This window comes from Oppia nitens, unplaced genomic scaffold (genome assembly GCF_028296485.1).
Source record: "Oppia nitens isolate AA-2021 unplaced genomic scaffold, nextdenovo-longstitch-racon4-pilon3 scaffold7_pilon_pilon_pilon, whole genome shotgun sequence".
NCBI classification, from domain to species: domain Eukaryota; kingdom Metazoa; phylum Arthropoda; class Arachnida; order Sarcoptiformes; family Oppiidae; genus Oppia; species Oppia nitens.
In genome coordinates, this window is record NW_026533251.1 from 4,372,560 (window position 1) to 4,390,205 (window position 17,646).

At 22.5% G+C, this 17,646-nt stretch overlaps 3 protein-coding genes across 3 annotated transcripts; 1 reads left to right on the forward strand and 2 right to left on the reverse strand.

The window, feature by feature from the left end:
• Positions 1-7,868: 7,868 nt before the first annotated feature.
• LOC128963753 (acetylcholinesterase-like) lies at positions 7,869-9,828 on the forward strand (the record flags this gene model as incomplete). The annotated part of the gene is made up of 5 exons (XM_054310267.1): positions 7,869-8,036; positions 8,097-8,420; positions 8,533-8,944; positions 9,123-9,591; positions 9,678-9,828. Coding segments are annotated over 5 exons (1,524 nt in total), but the record flags the coding sequence as incomplete, so codon positions are not given.
• A 2,536-nt stretch (positions 9,829-12,364) lies between these two features.
• On the reverse strand, positions 12,365-14,270 carry LOC128963755 (uncharacterized). The gene is made up of 6 exons (XM_054310268.1): positions 13,414-14,270; positions 13,233-13,343; positions 13,026-13,127; positions 12,856-12,963; positions 12,587-12,799; positions 12,365-12,530 (listed from the first exon to the last, which is right to left on the reverse strand). The coding sequence occupies exons 1-6, from the start codon at positions 14,022-14,024 to the stop codon at positions 12,365-12,367; spliced, it is 1,311 nt and encodes a 436-aa protein (XP_054166243.1). The 5' UTR covers positions 14,025-14,270.
• A 1,594-nt stretch (positions 14,271-15,864) lies between these two features.
• Positions 15,865-16,746, reverse strand: LOC128963374 (uncharacterized). The gene is made up of 2 exons (XM_054309876.1): positions 15,969-16,746; positions 15,865-15,901 (listed from the first exon to the last, which is right to left on the reverse strand). The coding sequence occupies exon 1, from the start codon at positions 16,589-16,591 to the stop codon at positions 15,995-15,997; it is 597 nt and encodes a 198-aa protein (XP_054165851.1). The 5' UTR covers positions 16,592-16,746; the 3' UTR covers positions 15,865-15,901; positions 15,969-15,994.
• Between the last annotated feature and the right edge of the window lie 900 nt (positions 16,747-17,646).

The window sequence follows — 17,646 nt, forward strand, 5'->3', positions numbered from 1 at the left end:
TTTATTATAACTATAAATAACTATTTGTTGGGTTAGAAACTATAAAAACTTATAAATAACTATTTCAGTTATTTTGAAAAATATAAGCATTAAATTGTAAAATTAAGCACAAATATATGTAAAAACAAAAAGTAATAGTTATATAAATTATATAAAATGTGTAAACTGTTATCAACTCATATTACTTTTTTAACAATAGAATAATTAGTTTATTTATATAAATCATTTTTGTAAATATGCTGAAAACAAATGAATTATATATCAGTTGAAATATTTATAAAAAAATAAATAACTATTTCAATAACTATTAGGCTTTTTTAGCAACTATATACAACTATTTAATACAGTTTAAATAACTATTTTAAAAACTATTTGACTTTTTTTAGCAACTATTATAACAACTATTTAGTAGAGTATAAAAAATTATTAATCAATACACTAGTGATAAGCCATAAACTAATCGACAAATATTGCAATAAAATTGATAAGTCATGTAAATATCAATCTATATATTAATTAAATAAGTGTACTAAATAATAATACATATGATTAAAGTAGTCTTTATTATTTTTATTTATAATAAAAATATTTAAATATTATAAATTATAATTTATAATATACATAAAATAATTAATGGTATAGAAGTCATAATATTTCATAATTATTTTTAATTTAAATTATTAAAATTCAAATATAAATTAAAAACAAACTTATCTACTGATGTTGTGATCTCATGATGTCGCAAAAAATAGCAAATTTTAAATTTGATTTTATTAAAAAGTTAATTTTAAATAATCAATGATATAATATCTATTAACTTCAATAACATCTTAAAATTTATTCAGCAATTTTTCAAATTTTTCGGCCTGCAACTTTTTCTGTTATAAATCGAAAAACTCTTCGTTTCCCATTTTGACTTCTTCTCGATTTTCGATTTATTTGCCGCCTAGGAAGTGTTACATTGATCGAAACAAATACTAATCTGACAAAGCAATATCTGGTCAATACAATGATTCATCAACGGTTTTAATACATCATACAAATCCGTCAAATTTTAATTGTAAACAAAATATTGGCAAATTTTTATCAACTTTGCCTATTGTTTAGGAGTGAAATCATAATGTAATTAACTTAATTACAAATATCCTATGTCAATTTAGACTAAATTCCTTTTAATAGTTTATATATCATAGCCGGATATTAATCGAATTTATTTTTAGAAAAACTTAAGATTTATCACCACTAATAGTTTTTATTTTTCGTTTTGAATCTTTGATGATTTTCCCGCGCTTTATTGTTTCCCACGTCAACACCGTTTTCTTTTCATAACTTTCATTAAAGGTGACTAATCATTTTATTAACGGCTTTAAGATAGACATCACTAATATTTATTACCGCCATCGATGGATTAGTTTTGGGACAATATTCAAATTTTATCACAAATCTTATCTGAATGTCATGAGAGTTTAAGCAGTGTAACGGATCCATTTAAAGTGATATAACAAATATTTCTTAGCATACTTAAAGACCAATAATCTATGTTATATTTTATCAAAAAATAAATTTAAAAACATTGCTAGGACTATTACAAAAATAAAATTACTTTTAAAAATATTTTATGCGACAAGAAGAGATCACACTATCAGTAATTTAAATATATTGTTATTAATTGATGATGATGTAAAGATAAAAATATTATAAAGATTAAACACAACTATAGAAGTTATTATTAAAAATATTTTCAAAATTATAGTAGTATTAATAAATATAGTAATATATAAAAATAATATCAAAATTGCACCCAAATTAAACCAAATAATTAATAAATATTTAGACAAATAACTAGTATTATAATCATTAATATCATAGCAAAGTCTAGTTAAGGTTTTCAATGTATTTAATATATTTCTAGTATTTATTTGACGTTTACTATCCATATGTTTCTCTTTAAATGTTTTAATTCTCAATTTTATATAATAACTTAATAAATAAAAATAAAATAATTGCCATAATTCAACATTATATGAATAGTACATTAAAAAGCTAAATAATAAACAATTTATAAAACATGCAATTAATGTTAATAATGATATATCGTAATAACTAAATAAATGCAATATTGCTGTTATTGCAGAAAATATTGCAGTAATAGTAATATAATTTATATATTTGATTATAAATTTTGTTATTTTAAGTAATTTAACAACAGATTCACTTTCAGTGAGACCAACACTAAGAGGTGTCCGCAAACCAGACATCATATCAAACACTGACATAAATGTCGGCGAAATACCACATAAATGGTTGTAATAGTATATCAATTGAGTGCCAATACATTGTAATGTCCAACAAATAACAATTAAATGATATGTAACACCAAATCTTAAAATTTGCGAAAAATCGGCAAATAATATAACAATTGTCTCATTTCGGCCATTATTTACTAAAAGTATTGAATAAATGATTAAATAATAGCAAAATATAGCCGTCATAGCAATTGGATGATTGATCCGATGTCTAGTAATACCAGTGTTTGGTTTGGATATAATTAAACCAATTTTATACAACTGGTGTGCGGCTAACGGCACCCGCAGTGATGATGGGATTAGTTTATTAATTGTAATCATTTTTAATTATATTTGTTTATTTTTATTATATTAAAATATCTTTTAAAAATTTATTGTTAACGTTATATTAAAAATTTATTATATTATTTAATAAATAATGTATAACACAATAGAAACAATAATTCTGTAAATATTGATATATAATTTAAATAATAATATTATTCATTATATTATTTTCTAATAATGTATAACACATTAGAAACAAAATACTGTAAATATTGATATATAATTTAAATAATAATTTTGTTTATTAAACAACTTATATAATATATAATGTATATTATTTATTGTATGTTACAGGCATTTTAATACAGTATTAACTATTGCTTGATGTTAATTAACTATTATTTCATTTAATGATCAGATACTGTATTAGTATTGTGTCATGGTAAGTTAGATTTATATATATATAGAATATCTATATATAGAATTATAAGTTCACTAAAATTTAATTAAAACTAATTTTAATGATAATTATTTGCTATTATTAATATCATTTTTATTAACTTATTAAACAATTATAATTATTAATATTTAAATATAATTTATATTTTTTAATTTTATTTAATTAAATTTGTATTACTGGTATAATATAATACTGTATATTATAACTTTATAATAAATATTTTGTTTAATAAGAAATAATATTTGCTTTACTATTATAGCAAAATGTATTTAATGAAATTATTTTAATAATATCTTATTATTTCCAACTATTTTAACATTTAAATAACATTTTTATTATATACATTATACTATTGATATAATATTTATTATTGATTTTAGCATCTAATAAAGTATAACTCAATATATATAATGTTTTAATTAATACAGTATATTGTTTAAATAAAAATATAATTTATGATTATAATTATTGTTTGTAAAGAATATCGGCATATTCTGGTTTTTTAAATAATGATATGCATTAATAACATTAATTTCATAGTATAAGATAATATATTTATTAATAAAGTTTTTTTCAATAAAAAATAAAGTATTACAATAAACATTAGTAGCAAAAACAAACCTAAATTTTATATTACTGTATATATAATAATTACTATAAACAAAACAAAATAAATTTATTTTAAATTTTAAACTTATAAACAAAACAAATTTCGATATAATTAGAATAAGTATAAAATATAAAAAATATAAATAAAATTAAACAAATTATTATATAAATTACATTACTAACATATAATAAATAATATTTATATTGCTTAATTATTTAAAATATTAAAATAAAGTTATTAATTAAATAAAAGTACAATACAAACAATAAACACAAATATTAAAAATATTAACTATTTTTAGAGTATTATTATTATTATTCATTAAGATTAATAATAAATATAATACAATCTGTTTATTCTGGTTGTCTGTCTGTAAATTATATGTTAATTTTAAATTATAATTATTTTAATACATTTTTCATTACAAATATAATTAGTTTTACAATATTTATAATACCTATATAAGAAAGTGATTAAAAAAAATGATTGAATTTTGTTATTATAAAATAAAAATAAATTCAATTAAATGTTTTAAAAATAATTATTAAGTATTAACAAATTATTTTTTATATTTATTTTAGTATTTTTCTTATTTACATTATAATTTTTTAATTTTTTAAAAGTTTGTTTAATATTTAAAATCTATTAATAGTTAAATAAAAATCTAAACAAGATTATTGGACAAAATTTAAGTTTTAAAATAGTTATAACTATTAATAACATATTTAATATTGTCAATTACAAAATAAATACACTAGATAAATTATTTACAATTGTTTATTAAGCAATGCTAACCAATATAGATTATTTTACATCAATTACTTTTATTTTTTTAATTTACAATTAATAACTTAGACATAGCTATGTCTGATGTATTTTATAATGTTAATAAAAACAATACCTATAAAATAAATATTAATTTCAATATTTTTAATTAAAAATTAATTATATTTATTTTTTTATTAATTAACTTTGTTAGAAAATAATAATATTATAAACCTGTATATTAGTTGTTTAAATAACAATGTGTTATAAAAAATTATTATATATTAATAATATTAATAATTTATTTTCTATTTATATCATGTTATTTTAAATGAGTCTATACTTATTTACAATTAATTTAATAATACTTATGATAGTTATATAATATAATTGAATATTTATTTTATCTATCTATTAATATTATTATTATTACTATAATATTAATGTTTATTCAACTTATTTCAAGTTATCATTGAACTTATAATATTATAATATGTCATTGAAGTATGTCATATTATAATATAAACATTAATTTAATTTTTAATTAATTGTTAATTAAATAAAGTTCATTATTTATTGCAAAGATATCGGTTATAACATTAAATAGATATTTTTAATTTAATGTCTAATATACTTAAAAGAAATATAATAGAAATAAATATTAAATAAATATACATTTTTACTATATTTACTATAATTAAAGTATTAATTATATCTAGAGTTTTATTATAATATAATTTGATACGAAGTTTTATTTCAAGTATTTTTAATTAAAATTTACTTATATAATTATACAAAAATTATACTAAATATTATCAGTATTATTATTACTTAAATTAAAAATTAAAAACTTTACAATTAATAATATAAATTATTTTTAAAAATATTTAGATTTAATAATTTAGTCAATATCAATTAAATTCTATTTACAATATTTTTTAAAATCCATACAAATTTAATTTGTTAAAATATTTATGTAATTTAAATATATTGTTATTAATTAATGATGGTATAAATATAAAAGTATTGAATAGAAAAAATACAATTATAGAAACAAATAAAAATAATATTTTAAATATAATACTTGAATTAATAAATGTAAAACTAAATATAAATAATACCAAAATTGACCCTAAATTAAACTAAACTATTAGCAAATATTTGGACCAATAAGTTGTATTATAAACATTAATATCATTGCAAAGTATATTCAATGACTTTAATGTATTTAATATATTTCGATAATTTAGTTGACGTTTACTATTCATGTGTTTTTCATTAAATGATTTTATACGCAATTTTATGTAATAATATAATAAATAAAAATAATATAATTGCCATAAATTAATACTATATAAATAATATAATGATAAACTAAATAATATAGAATTTATAATACTTGACGCTATGGTTAATAAAGTAATATTATATATAGTAAATAATTATATGAAATGGACAGGCTCCTCCTATAATTACTCCAATATTAATAATAAATGTTATATTTTTAAACATAAATTTTGCTATTTTATGTAATTTAATAATGTCTTCAGTGTTAATGAGACCAACACTACGGGGTGTCCGCAATCCAGACATCATATCAAATACTGACATAAATGTCGGCGAAATACCAGTGAAATGGTTGTAATAATATATCAATTGAGTGCCAATACATTGTATTGCCCAACAAATACCCATTAAATGAAATATTGAACCAAAACCTGAGATTTGTGCAAAATCACCAAACAATATGACAATTGTCTCGTTTTGACCATTATTTACTAAAAGTATTGAAAACACAATTAGGAAATAACAAAATATAGCCAAAACTACTATTGGATGATTGATCCGATGTCTAGTAATACAAGTGTTTTGTTTGGATAAAATTAATCCAATTTTATACAACTGGTGTGCGGCTAACGGCACCCTCAATGATGATGGGATTAGTTTATTATTTTTAAGCATTTTATTATATTTAATATTATATAATCTAAGATAATATTAACTAGTTTACAAAGTTATTTTTTAATGTTAATATTTAGATATTATCAAACAGTTGAAATAATTTTTAAATAAAGTGATGTTTTACTTTATCAATATTTAAATACTGTACATATTTTAAAAAATAATATCAAAATAAAACTATTTAAAGGTATTATATACTGTACTTGTATTATAAGTTTAACAACATATTTTAATATTAAAGTTAGTAAAGTCAAAAACCTAGACATTTTTTATTGATATTGTAAAAATAATTACCTTAATTAACTAACATTAATTAATTTTCAATTAGTATAGTATATTTATTTACAATTATTTTTAAGCATTATAATTGAACTTTATTAAACTTATTGATAATTATTGCTAAATTGACCAGTTTCATACTTGAATATTTTCTTCAATATATTTATATTACTTATTAACTTAATTATAAAAAGTTTATTATAAATTAAAAATATTTAGTTGTAAATTCTTAAGTTAAAAATTATAAAAAATTATAGTTTTAATATTCAGCTTTATATCAATTTAAAAATTAGATTTAAATTATAATATACAGGTATAATTGATTTTGTATATTATTTAACAGTAAAGTTTTAGTTATAATATAATTTTTAACATAAAAATTTACAACTTAAATATATTATATATATAATAAACTTATTATAATTAAGTTAATAAGTAATATAAATAAATTTTTAAAAATATTCAATGATTATTGCTAATTATTAAATATTACTGGTCAGTTTAACAATAATTATCAATAAGTTTAATGAAGTTCAATAATAATGCTAATAATAATTATAAATAAATATACAATACTAATCAAATATGAATTAATTTTAGCTAATTAAGTAATAATTTTTGCAATATCAATATAAATATCAAGGTTTTTTTTACTTTAGTAACTATAATATTAAAATATAGACAGTTAAAAAATGCAATTAAATGTTTCTTTTTTAAATTAATAATAATTCAAAACTTTAATTGATTACTATAATATAAAAAAGTATACTAGATAACAAAATATAAATTAATTATAAACTCGTTTATTAAATAAAAATAATATATTGTATATTATATATATATATATATATATATTAAGTACGGGCAATTTAATTAAAATAATACTACTTATTAAGATATAATTTGATTGCGCATTTTAACCTTTTATTTTCTAACTACCCTGCTAAATTCCCATATATTGTACAGTGTATATAATTAATACATATCAATATTATTATCAATTATACAATAATGTACCCAATTAAAATGTTAGTTGATAATTTTTTTAAAAAGTTATATATAAATAAATATTTTAAGTATAACTATAATTATAAATGTATAAATATTAAAAATATTCAATTAAATATTTTTAAACAGTATTTTTTGTATTAATTATATTGTGATAAAAAAAATGTCAAATTTTATTATATATTTTTGTTTGGTCTTAACTGTCAATGTTTTTAATGCTAAATCCATTGATGTGAAGACCAGCTCAGGTACAGTAAGAGGACAACAGATACAAGTGCTCGACAAACGGCTCAATACTTTCATAGGTATACCATATGCTGAGCCACCAGTAGGTAGTCTACGATTTGCTAGACCTAAACCATTGACAAAACCATTTCCCGTAAGTAATATAACCTAACCGTCCTAAAATAACTAACCTAATTTACTATATTAAACACAGGGTATTATTGATGCCACCAAATCAAAGAGCTCATGTATGCAAGGCGGCACCGGACAAATGTCCGAAGACTGCCTGTTCATCAACATATGGGCGCCAGAAAACATGACACAATTGAAACCAGTAATGTTTTGGATCTATGGTGGCGGCTATGGCTCCGGATCTATATTTTCTGGCGCTAACGATGCCAAGGCATTGGCCACCGACGATGTTGTAGTTGTGTCAGTTAACTACCGACTCAGGGCTTTTGGATTTATCTATGCGGGACAGGACAGTGATGTGCCCGGAAATATGGGACTCTATGATCAAGTGTTGGGACTTAAATGGGTTAGTATACTAAAACGTTTAGTAGTTTAATAATAATTTTTAATGTAATAATATTTTTATAACAGGATTTGTATTATAATTAGTTTTTTTAAACTTTTGTCCTATTTATTAGATGCGCGAAAACATCCATTTGTTTGGCGGAAATAAAGATATGATTACAATATTTGGTGAGAGCGCCGGCAGTTGGTCGGTATCGGCACTGGTATTGTCGCCACTGACTAAAGGAATGTTCCGGAGAGCTATCCTACAATCGGGCGCTGATTATCACAATCTAAAAGGCGGTGGTTTGGTTAATACGGAAAGTGCGTTAAGTGCCAGTGAAAAGATGGCCAAACATTTTAATTGTACGGTTGATAGCAATCAGGAAGCAGTCAACCGGTCTAACAAATGGGTGGACTGTTTGCGTAAAGTAGACTCAAAGCTTATTAATCAATATCCATATCCCGGTTTGTTTCCATTGGATGGCACAGAGTTTCTACCGTTGACGGCACAGGAGGCCATAAAACAACATAAGTACAACACAGGTATGTTATCGTGTGTTTTGTATATTAATTAAGCAAAAAAAATAGTTATAGATACTATAATATATATATACTTTTGTGTCTAAATTATAATAAACTAATTTTTTGTTTTTATAAAATATTTATTTAAAAAAATCAATGATTGAATTTTTTCACGTAAAAAACTGTGATTTAATTACAGACGTCGACATAATAGCCGGTTGTAATCGCAATGAAGGATCCAATTTGGCGCCGAAAACATCGGAAAAATATACGGAACAGGTATTTGTCAAACAAGTGACTAATGCTAATCACACGTTTCACGAGTTGGACATCAATCGGATCAAAGAGTTTTATCTGAATGGTGTCAACACATCAGATCCAGAAGCTGTTCACTGGGCGTTCACTGAGTTTTACGGTGACGTCTTCATGAAGTGTCCGACATATTTGTTGGCCAAAGGTTTCGCCGAACATTCAACTGCTGGCCGAAACGTCTACTTCTATGAGTTGACTTATCAGAGCGCCGGTATGTCAAAGCATTGTCAGGGTGTCTGTCACGGCGCCGAACTGGAGTTTGTTTTTGGTCGACCACTGGTCAGTTCGGGTCCCAAAATTGATCAACAATTGAGTCGTGAAGTAATGTCCTATTGGATCAACTTTGTTAAGACTGGGTATTATAGTTATTGAAATAATATTTTTGTTTTTTTTAAATATATAAATATATATAACTTTAAATGTTTTATATTTAATGATCCAGTATACCTACCAGTGCTGATAAATGGCCAAAACTATTAGCCGATCCGATAACACCAAAAATTAAAGATATTAATCCAAATAATTTCAAGAAGATATTAGATAATCCATTCAATAGGGTTTGCAATGAATTTTGGGGAAAATATTTTCAATGATTTTATTTTTGTAATTAAATTATAACAGATTTTTTTTTTAAATTAAATATCAAAAACAATGCAAATGTTTTTATTGTTAATGAATTATTGACATAATATAAATATAATTTATTTTAGAAACTTCTATAAACTATATTTTTATTTGGAAAAATTAATTTAATTTAAATACAATAATTTGTTGTTTATCTACTGATATGATTTTCTATCGATTTGTTTTTATTTCTGAAAAAAATATATTTTTATTTTCAATTATGTAAATTGTTTGTTTAAAACTAATAAATTTTTAATCCAAACATTTGTCTGTCATATTTGTTGTTAAAAAACAACAAACTAATGACATTCAAGTCACACATTTGATTATGAAATCTCTAACAAATTAATTTATGATTTTTTGTGTATTAATAATATCATTAATTATTTTAGATACATAATTGCTATAATGTATAAACATATAATCAATTTTTGTTTATAGATTTTAGTAATAAATTGTATAAATTAATAAAAAAAATATTAATTTTTTGTTTCGTAATTTTTAAGCATGACGTACATAAAAAAAGACAAATTCAATTTTTCCAATATTTTTATGTAAATAAAAAAATTATTTTTTAATATTATTCAAACTAATTAATAATAAAGATGTTTTTAATGTTTAAAACAAATGTTTGCAATATTTTTTTTTAAATATTATTATATTTGATCTCCTGATAGTTACAATAGCATCATCTGATATTTTATAGTTAAATAAAAAGATATTATAATTAATAAATTTATTTTCCCATAGAGTAGTATATAAATATATACTGTATAGTAGTATGTGTTTAAAACCACGTTTCAAACAAATGTTAATCAAGGAATGATATAATAAAAATATTAATATTAATTTATTTAATTTTTTGCCAGTCATATGTCTATTTAACTATTACATAGCTATTTAATTATTTAATAATTTGTTATTTGACTTTATAGATATAAGACACAGACATTACTTTTGAAAATAAATTATTAGTTTGTTTTGTAATGATTTAGTTGAATAAAATAAAATTTTATTCTGTATATTAATATTGAATAATATTTTGACTAAAATTTAGTAAAATTTTATAATATACATTATTTTAACTGTTAAATAAATATATATTAGAAAATAATAATGATTTATCTATGCATTGCACTATTCATCGGATTTAAAGTTTTTATTTTAAATAATGTAAGTATTTTTTACTCAACTATTTTGTAGATATTTATAAATGTTCAATACTAATAACTAATTAATATATTTTTAAAAATATTAATAAATATTATATGTAGATTTTTTTTTAAAAAAATACTTTAATTTTCTCATAGGATACAATTAATAGCTTCGGTAGCAAAAATGATATTCCATACATAGACCCGGTGCCCGTTTACAAGTTCAACATCCCTTCAAAATTAAATTACAAATCTGTAACATTTAAATTATAGAAAAATATTTAATTTTTTTTTTTGTAAAAAAACCAGTAAAATGCTAATTAACAAAATAAAAATAACATGTATATAATTTATAATATTAAAGTATAATAATTAATGGATTTTTTTTTAATTATCAATTTAAATGAATGTACGAACTCTGTAATAAAATTAATAAATTTTTATGATATTATACTACTATAAATTTATTACAGTATAAAACATATTGAGTAATTAAAAATTTATTTTTTTTTTGTAAAATTTCATGTACACTATTAACTTGCAATTTAATAATTTTTTAAAAATATAATAATTTTATTGTGTAATTAAGAAAAATAAATAAAAATGCATCTGTATTTTGATTAAATATTTGTAATTTATATTTAATAAATAATTATAGATTATTTACCTGTACTTTTTATTGCGTAACTTTTCAAAATCGTACATATGCTGCACATTCACATAAATAAAATAATAATATAAAACCCATAAAATTTTACTTTTTAAAATTAATTTATAACATAAATTAAATATTTATTTTATAAACAACAAAAATACAAAATAATTTCATTTTAGACATCATTTTTAATTAAACATTAAAGACGATCCAAACTTTTATGTAAATTAGTTAAATAAATTAGTACACAATAATTATAATATAATTAACAAATTGTAAAACTGTATTACTTTTACCCGTAAACAAAAACATCTAAATTATATAATATGATATAATCTTAATTAACACAATAGTTATTATAAAGATTACCGTAATATTCAATTACAGATAAATGTTAGATAAAATATTATTACCGGTAATTACTGTAAACACAAAAGTTTTATTATTACCGGTAATTAAAATAAAATATTATTTGTCACACAAAAAAAATAATTTTCTACATATCTTTGATATCTGATATTTAAAGCTAAAAAAATTTAAACAAAGAAATCATCAAATTTGTCAAATAAAACAATTATAAATAATTGTTAATTGAATCAAATGATATACAAGTTTTATACTACAACAAATAATGTTATAATTTCTAGAAAATATTATTTATCATTAAAATCAATAGTTTTTTACATATCATTGATATTAAGTTTTTAATTTACCGCTAATCTCTTCGGTCAAAGACTTAATTAAGTTATCCTTTTCGTCGATTATTGTCTTCATTTTCATCAATTGGTCAATCAATCTGTCTTTTTCATTCACAATTTGTGTCATTTGACTGAGAAAACAAGCATTTGTATCATTTGTAACACTATTTTTAAAAAATAACAATTAATTTTATTCAATTCATTTCTGATTATATCTTACACTGAATTCGTTGATTTGAACACAGATTTAGTGACAGTTGTTTTGTTGTTATTGTCTTTATGATCAACGAGTTGGCCAACTGATTGTTTGTCACAGTTTTGTGTATCAGTTTCTGAATCGACTAAAATATCGGTCAAATAATTAGTAATAACTTTTGTTTGGTTTATTAAAAAACCCTTTAAACAGTCTATCAGTTCTGAATTGATTAGATCACTGAAAAACAAAAAACAAGAAATTAATGCAAAATTTTTATGTAAATTAACAAATACTTGTTATCTTTGTATTCAATGATGGTTTTGGTTTGATTTTCAAAACACTTTTTCATATTATCCGACAATTGTGTTGACAATTCAATCATCTTAATGGCCATTATATCACTAATAAAACAACAAATAATTATGAATATCAAGAATTTTTAGATAATCATCAAAAAATATACTCAATATTTTTGTTTGCATTAATCACTGAATCGATAATGTTTTTGATATTTTTTTCATAGCATTCATTGATAGTCTTTGTCTGTTTAGCGATAATTATATCACTGATAAAAATAGGTATAAAAATATATTATTATAATTTCAAACAAACAAAATAGTTTAGTTTAGTTATAATTATTATTGTCTTTAAAATTAAAATTGTTTTTTACTTATTGGCGTTGATTGCAGTGATAAGTGAATCAGTAATCAGTTTTGTATGGTTTGCCAACAATTTTTCATTAGTCATCGACAGAGTTGTCAACTTTGAGAGAATAAGATCACTGAAGTAGTAGAAGAAGAAGAATAAACAGATAATCAAAATCTAAATTTTTGTATTGATTTAAATCATACTTTGATTGACTGATAGAGTTGTTAACAAAGTTGAAGATACCATTTGGTATAACATTGATTACACTGCGATTAAAGTGTGGGTAAAACCAGGCATTTTTGACGGCCATATCATCACTGAGTTGACGATTACTAAGATGTTGGTCAGTATCGGACAAATACAATGAAACCGATTCGGCGGCAAACATGTACTCAATGGCCAACATTTGTTTCAACTGTCCAATTGTCGGTGTCTTTAACGGATATATTCTATACTTAATCAGTTTAGCCGATGGCTGTGTTGTGACCAACGATACACTAATAGTCACCAAAGTTGCTCTGATTTCCAGTTTATGTTTGTGAGTATATCGACTAAAATCAAAGAAGTGGTATTTATTATACCATTTATTGTCATAATTGGAGACATCGCGTAACTCTAACTGAATATCTTCACTATTATAGTCATAATTGTCGATAAACTCTGTGAATATATCTTTGACGGCAACCAGACTTGTGTGACGACAATAGTTGTATTGCAAACACTTGTCTTTACTGTACTTACAGTCGATCAGTTCCGGTGATATCTGACACAACAAATTGTCACACGATTTCTTTAAACACTCACAACAAGACATTCTTGTTGTTGTCGTATCTGTCGATAAGGGTCTTCGTGTGTAATGTCTTGAGTGATGTATGTATTTGTGGTGATAGTTATTGTGTCCAATCGTATGGCAATACAATGTATGCCAAACAGTATAGTGTTGTGTCAATCAATCAGTCAATCAATGCTTTTATGTGTAAAACAAATTCAATCACTTTTTTTTTATTAATGTGTCGTTAATTTCAAAGCCAATAAAACATTGACTACAATCATACATGTGCTGCACATTCACATAAAAGTTTATATCAATAACAATAAAAAACGATCAAATAAAACAAAGTTTTAATACTTATTAAAATTAATTTGAATAACTTTGAAAAAAATTAAATATTTATTTTATGCTTATAATTAACCAAATTATAAATATTAATAAAGGGTTAATAATTTTAATAATAAAAGTATATCAAAATAATTACAAATAAAACAACTTTAGTGGAAATGCAAATAATGTATGTTTTATTGTAATCATTGGGCTTGACTTTAAATAAACAATTCAAACTTATAAGTAAAAAAGTGTTTTACATTCAAATGTGCCCTTAAAATGTTTGTTTATATGTTTGCAATAATTAAAATTAGATAATATTGTTTAAATAATTATAATGAAATTAAAAAATTGTTAAAATTAAATATTTTGATTATAAGAATACAAAAAATGTCTGAATTAAAAAAATATAACTTACGGTAAATAATAGAGTATAATACTGTATTAAAAACACAATTATAAATGATTAATAATTACTTACTGGAAAATGTTATACAAAATAACGGAATACCGTAAATCAAATGATATACAAAAATAATTACCATATCGTAAATCAAAAAATTTATAATAATTTCTAGAAATTATTAATTATCATTAAAAAACCAATAGTTTTCTACATATCATTGATATTAAGATTTAATTTCATGTCTTTCGTCAAAGTCTTAATTAAGTTATCCTTTTCGTCGATTATTGTTTTCATTTTCATCAATTGGTCAATCACTCGATCCTTTTCATCCGCAATTGACGTCAATTGATTAAGAAGACAAGCATTTGTATCATTTATATCACTATTTAAAAAAATAACAATTCATTTTATTCAATTCATTTCTGATCATATCTTACACTGAGTTCGTTGATTCGGACACAGATTTAGTGACAATTGTTTTGTCGCTATTGTCGTTATCATCAACGAGTTGGCCAATTGATTGTTTGTCACAGTTTTGGGTAAAATACCGGTAATTATTAAAATAAAACAAAATTCTTAAGGATAAGACTTACACTAAGTTTACTAATTCGGACGTCGATTGAGTAACAGTTGTTTTATCGCTATTGTTATCATCGATGATATCATCCACGAGTTGGCCAATTGATTGATCGCAACAGCTTTGGGTATCAATCTCTGAATCGACCAAAACATCGATCAAATACTTGTCTCTAACTATCAACTCATTGGTAATAAATGTTGTTTGGTTTGCAAAGCATTCTTTTAAACTGTCCATCAGTTTTGCATTGAATTGATCACTGAAAACATATATACAATAATTAATGCAAACTTCTAAGTAAATCAATAAATACTTGTTGTCTTTGTTTGCAGTTATCATCGCATCGGTTATGGCTTTGGTTTGATCAGCGAAACACTGTCTTATTGTGTCCGACAATGTTGTTGACAACTCAATCATCTTAGCGATGAAATTATCACTAATGAAAAAATGATTGCAAAATCAAAAAAAAAATAGTTAAAAATATTGTCAAAATACTTCATATTTATGTTTGTAGTGATAATCGCATCGGTGATGGCTTTTGTTTGTTTAGCCATACATTCTTCATTAGTTATCGACAGAGTACTGAACATTGAAAGAATTTTATGACTGAAAAAACAAAATAAAAAAATTGATTATCAAATAAATTAAATAAATCTATCAATTGATATCATACTTTGATTGACTGATAAATTTAGTTATTTATTTGACGCCACAGTTGGGTATAATATGAATAACACTGCGATTAAAGTGTGGGTAAAACCAGGCATTTTTGACGGCCATATCATCCAAGAGCTGACGATTAGTAAAATGTTTGTTAGTATCGGACAAATACAATGAAACCGATTCGGCGGCAAACATGTACTCAATGGCCAACTTTTGTTTCAATTGTTCAATAGTTAGTATTTGTGCCGTATTTATCCTAAACTTCATGAGTTTATCGCAAGTGTGCGGTGAGAGTGCGGCCAACGATACACTTACGGTCACATAATTTGCACGCATTTGAAAGCGAATCAGATTTTTCTGTTTGTCTTCATCAGTATAATCACCAAAACTGATAAAATTGTACCACTTTTTGACTTCATTGGAAGCGCTGCCTAACTGTAACTGAATATCCTTTCTATTAATGTCATAATTGTCGACAATTTCTTTGAATATATCAATCGGATTGATAAGACATGTGTGTCGACAATACTTGTATCGTCTGTTATTGGATGTATTGTAGTCGGCGTCGACCAATTCGGGTGATATCTCACAGTAATATTCACACAATTTTACTATACAAGCGACACAAGACATTGTTGTTGTTGTCGTCGTCTCTGTCGATGATAATTGTATTGAATGTCTTGAGTGATGTGTTTGTGGTGATAGTTGTTGTTGTGTCCAATCGTATGGCAATACAATGTATACCAAACAATACTATTACTACTAAACCGGTCGCACTCATAAGATCTAAACTCATTTGACCCAAACTTACTTGACCCAACTCATTTGATCCAAACTTATTTGACACAAATCACTTGACCCAAACTTATTTGACCCAAATCACTTGACCCAAATCATTTGACACAAATCATTTGACCCAACTCATTTGACCCAAATCACTTGATCTAAATCATTTAACCCAAACTTATTTGACCCAAATATTTATTATTTTATTTTTTCAAACTATAATTATATATAAATAATATAAAACTTAATAATTTTATTTAATTAATTATATAAATAATATAATAATCTATTTAATCTATAAAATAATTTAGAACTTAATAATATTAAGTTATTACATATTTATTTAAAAAAAAATAAAAAAACAGAAATATTTCCAATTATTAAGTTTGTATTATTTATATATAATTATATAGTTTGAAAAATAAAATAATAAATATTTGGGTTAAATAAGTTTGGGTCAAATGATTTGGGTAAAGTGATTTGGGTCAAATGAGTTGGGTCAAATGAGTTGGGTCAAGTGATTTGGGTCAAATGAGTTGGGTCAAATAAGTTTGGGTCAAGTGATTTGGGTCAAATGAGTTTGGGTCAAATGAGTTGGGTCAAATAAGTTTAGATCAAATGAGTTTAGATCTTATGAACTAGACCCCTACTAAACAGTATAGTGTTGTGTCAATCAATCGATCAATGCTTTTATATGTTAAACAAATGCAATCACTTATTGTTGTGTTAGTTAATTGTAAGCTTTATTAAAACATTGATGCAATCATATATGTCTTACACATTCACATATACTTTACAACCAATAAAAATCGATTTTACATTTTAATTTTAAGATTTTAATTAATTATTATTAAATTAATCTAAATAACAAATAGTTATTTTATAATCTAATAATATTAGTA

What these genes read in the sequence shown, in the direction of transcription:
- LOC128963755 (XM_054310268.1), bottom strand. Translation starts at nt 14,024, where the DNA reads ATGTCTTGTTGTGAGTGTTTAAAGAAATCGTGTGACAATTTGTTGTGT. An exon ending in ACTGCAATCAACGCCAATAA is followed by an intron (nt 13,128 to 13,232) that starts GTAAAAAACAAT and finishes TATTTTTATCAG; the next exon opens with TGATATAATTATCGCTAAAC. An exon ending in ATTGAATACAAAGATAACAA is followed by an intron (nt 12,800 to 12,855) that starts GTATTTGTTAAT and finishes TTTGTTTTTCAG; the next exon opens with TGATCTAATCAATTCAGAAC.
- LOC128963374 (XM_054309876.1), bottom strand. Translation starts at nt 16,591, where the DNA reads ATGTCTTGTGTCGCTTGTATAGTAAAATTGTGTGAATATTACTGTGAG.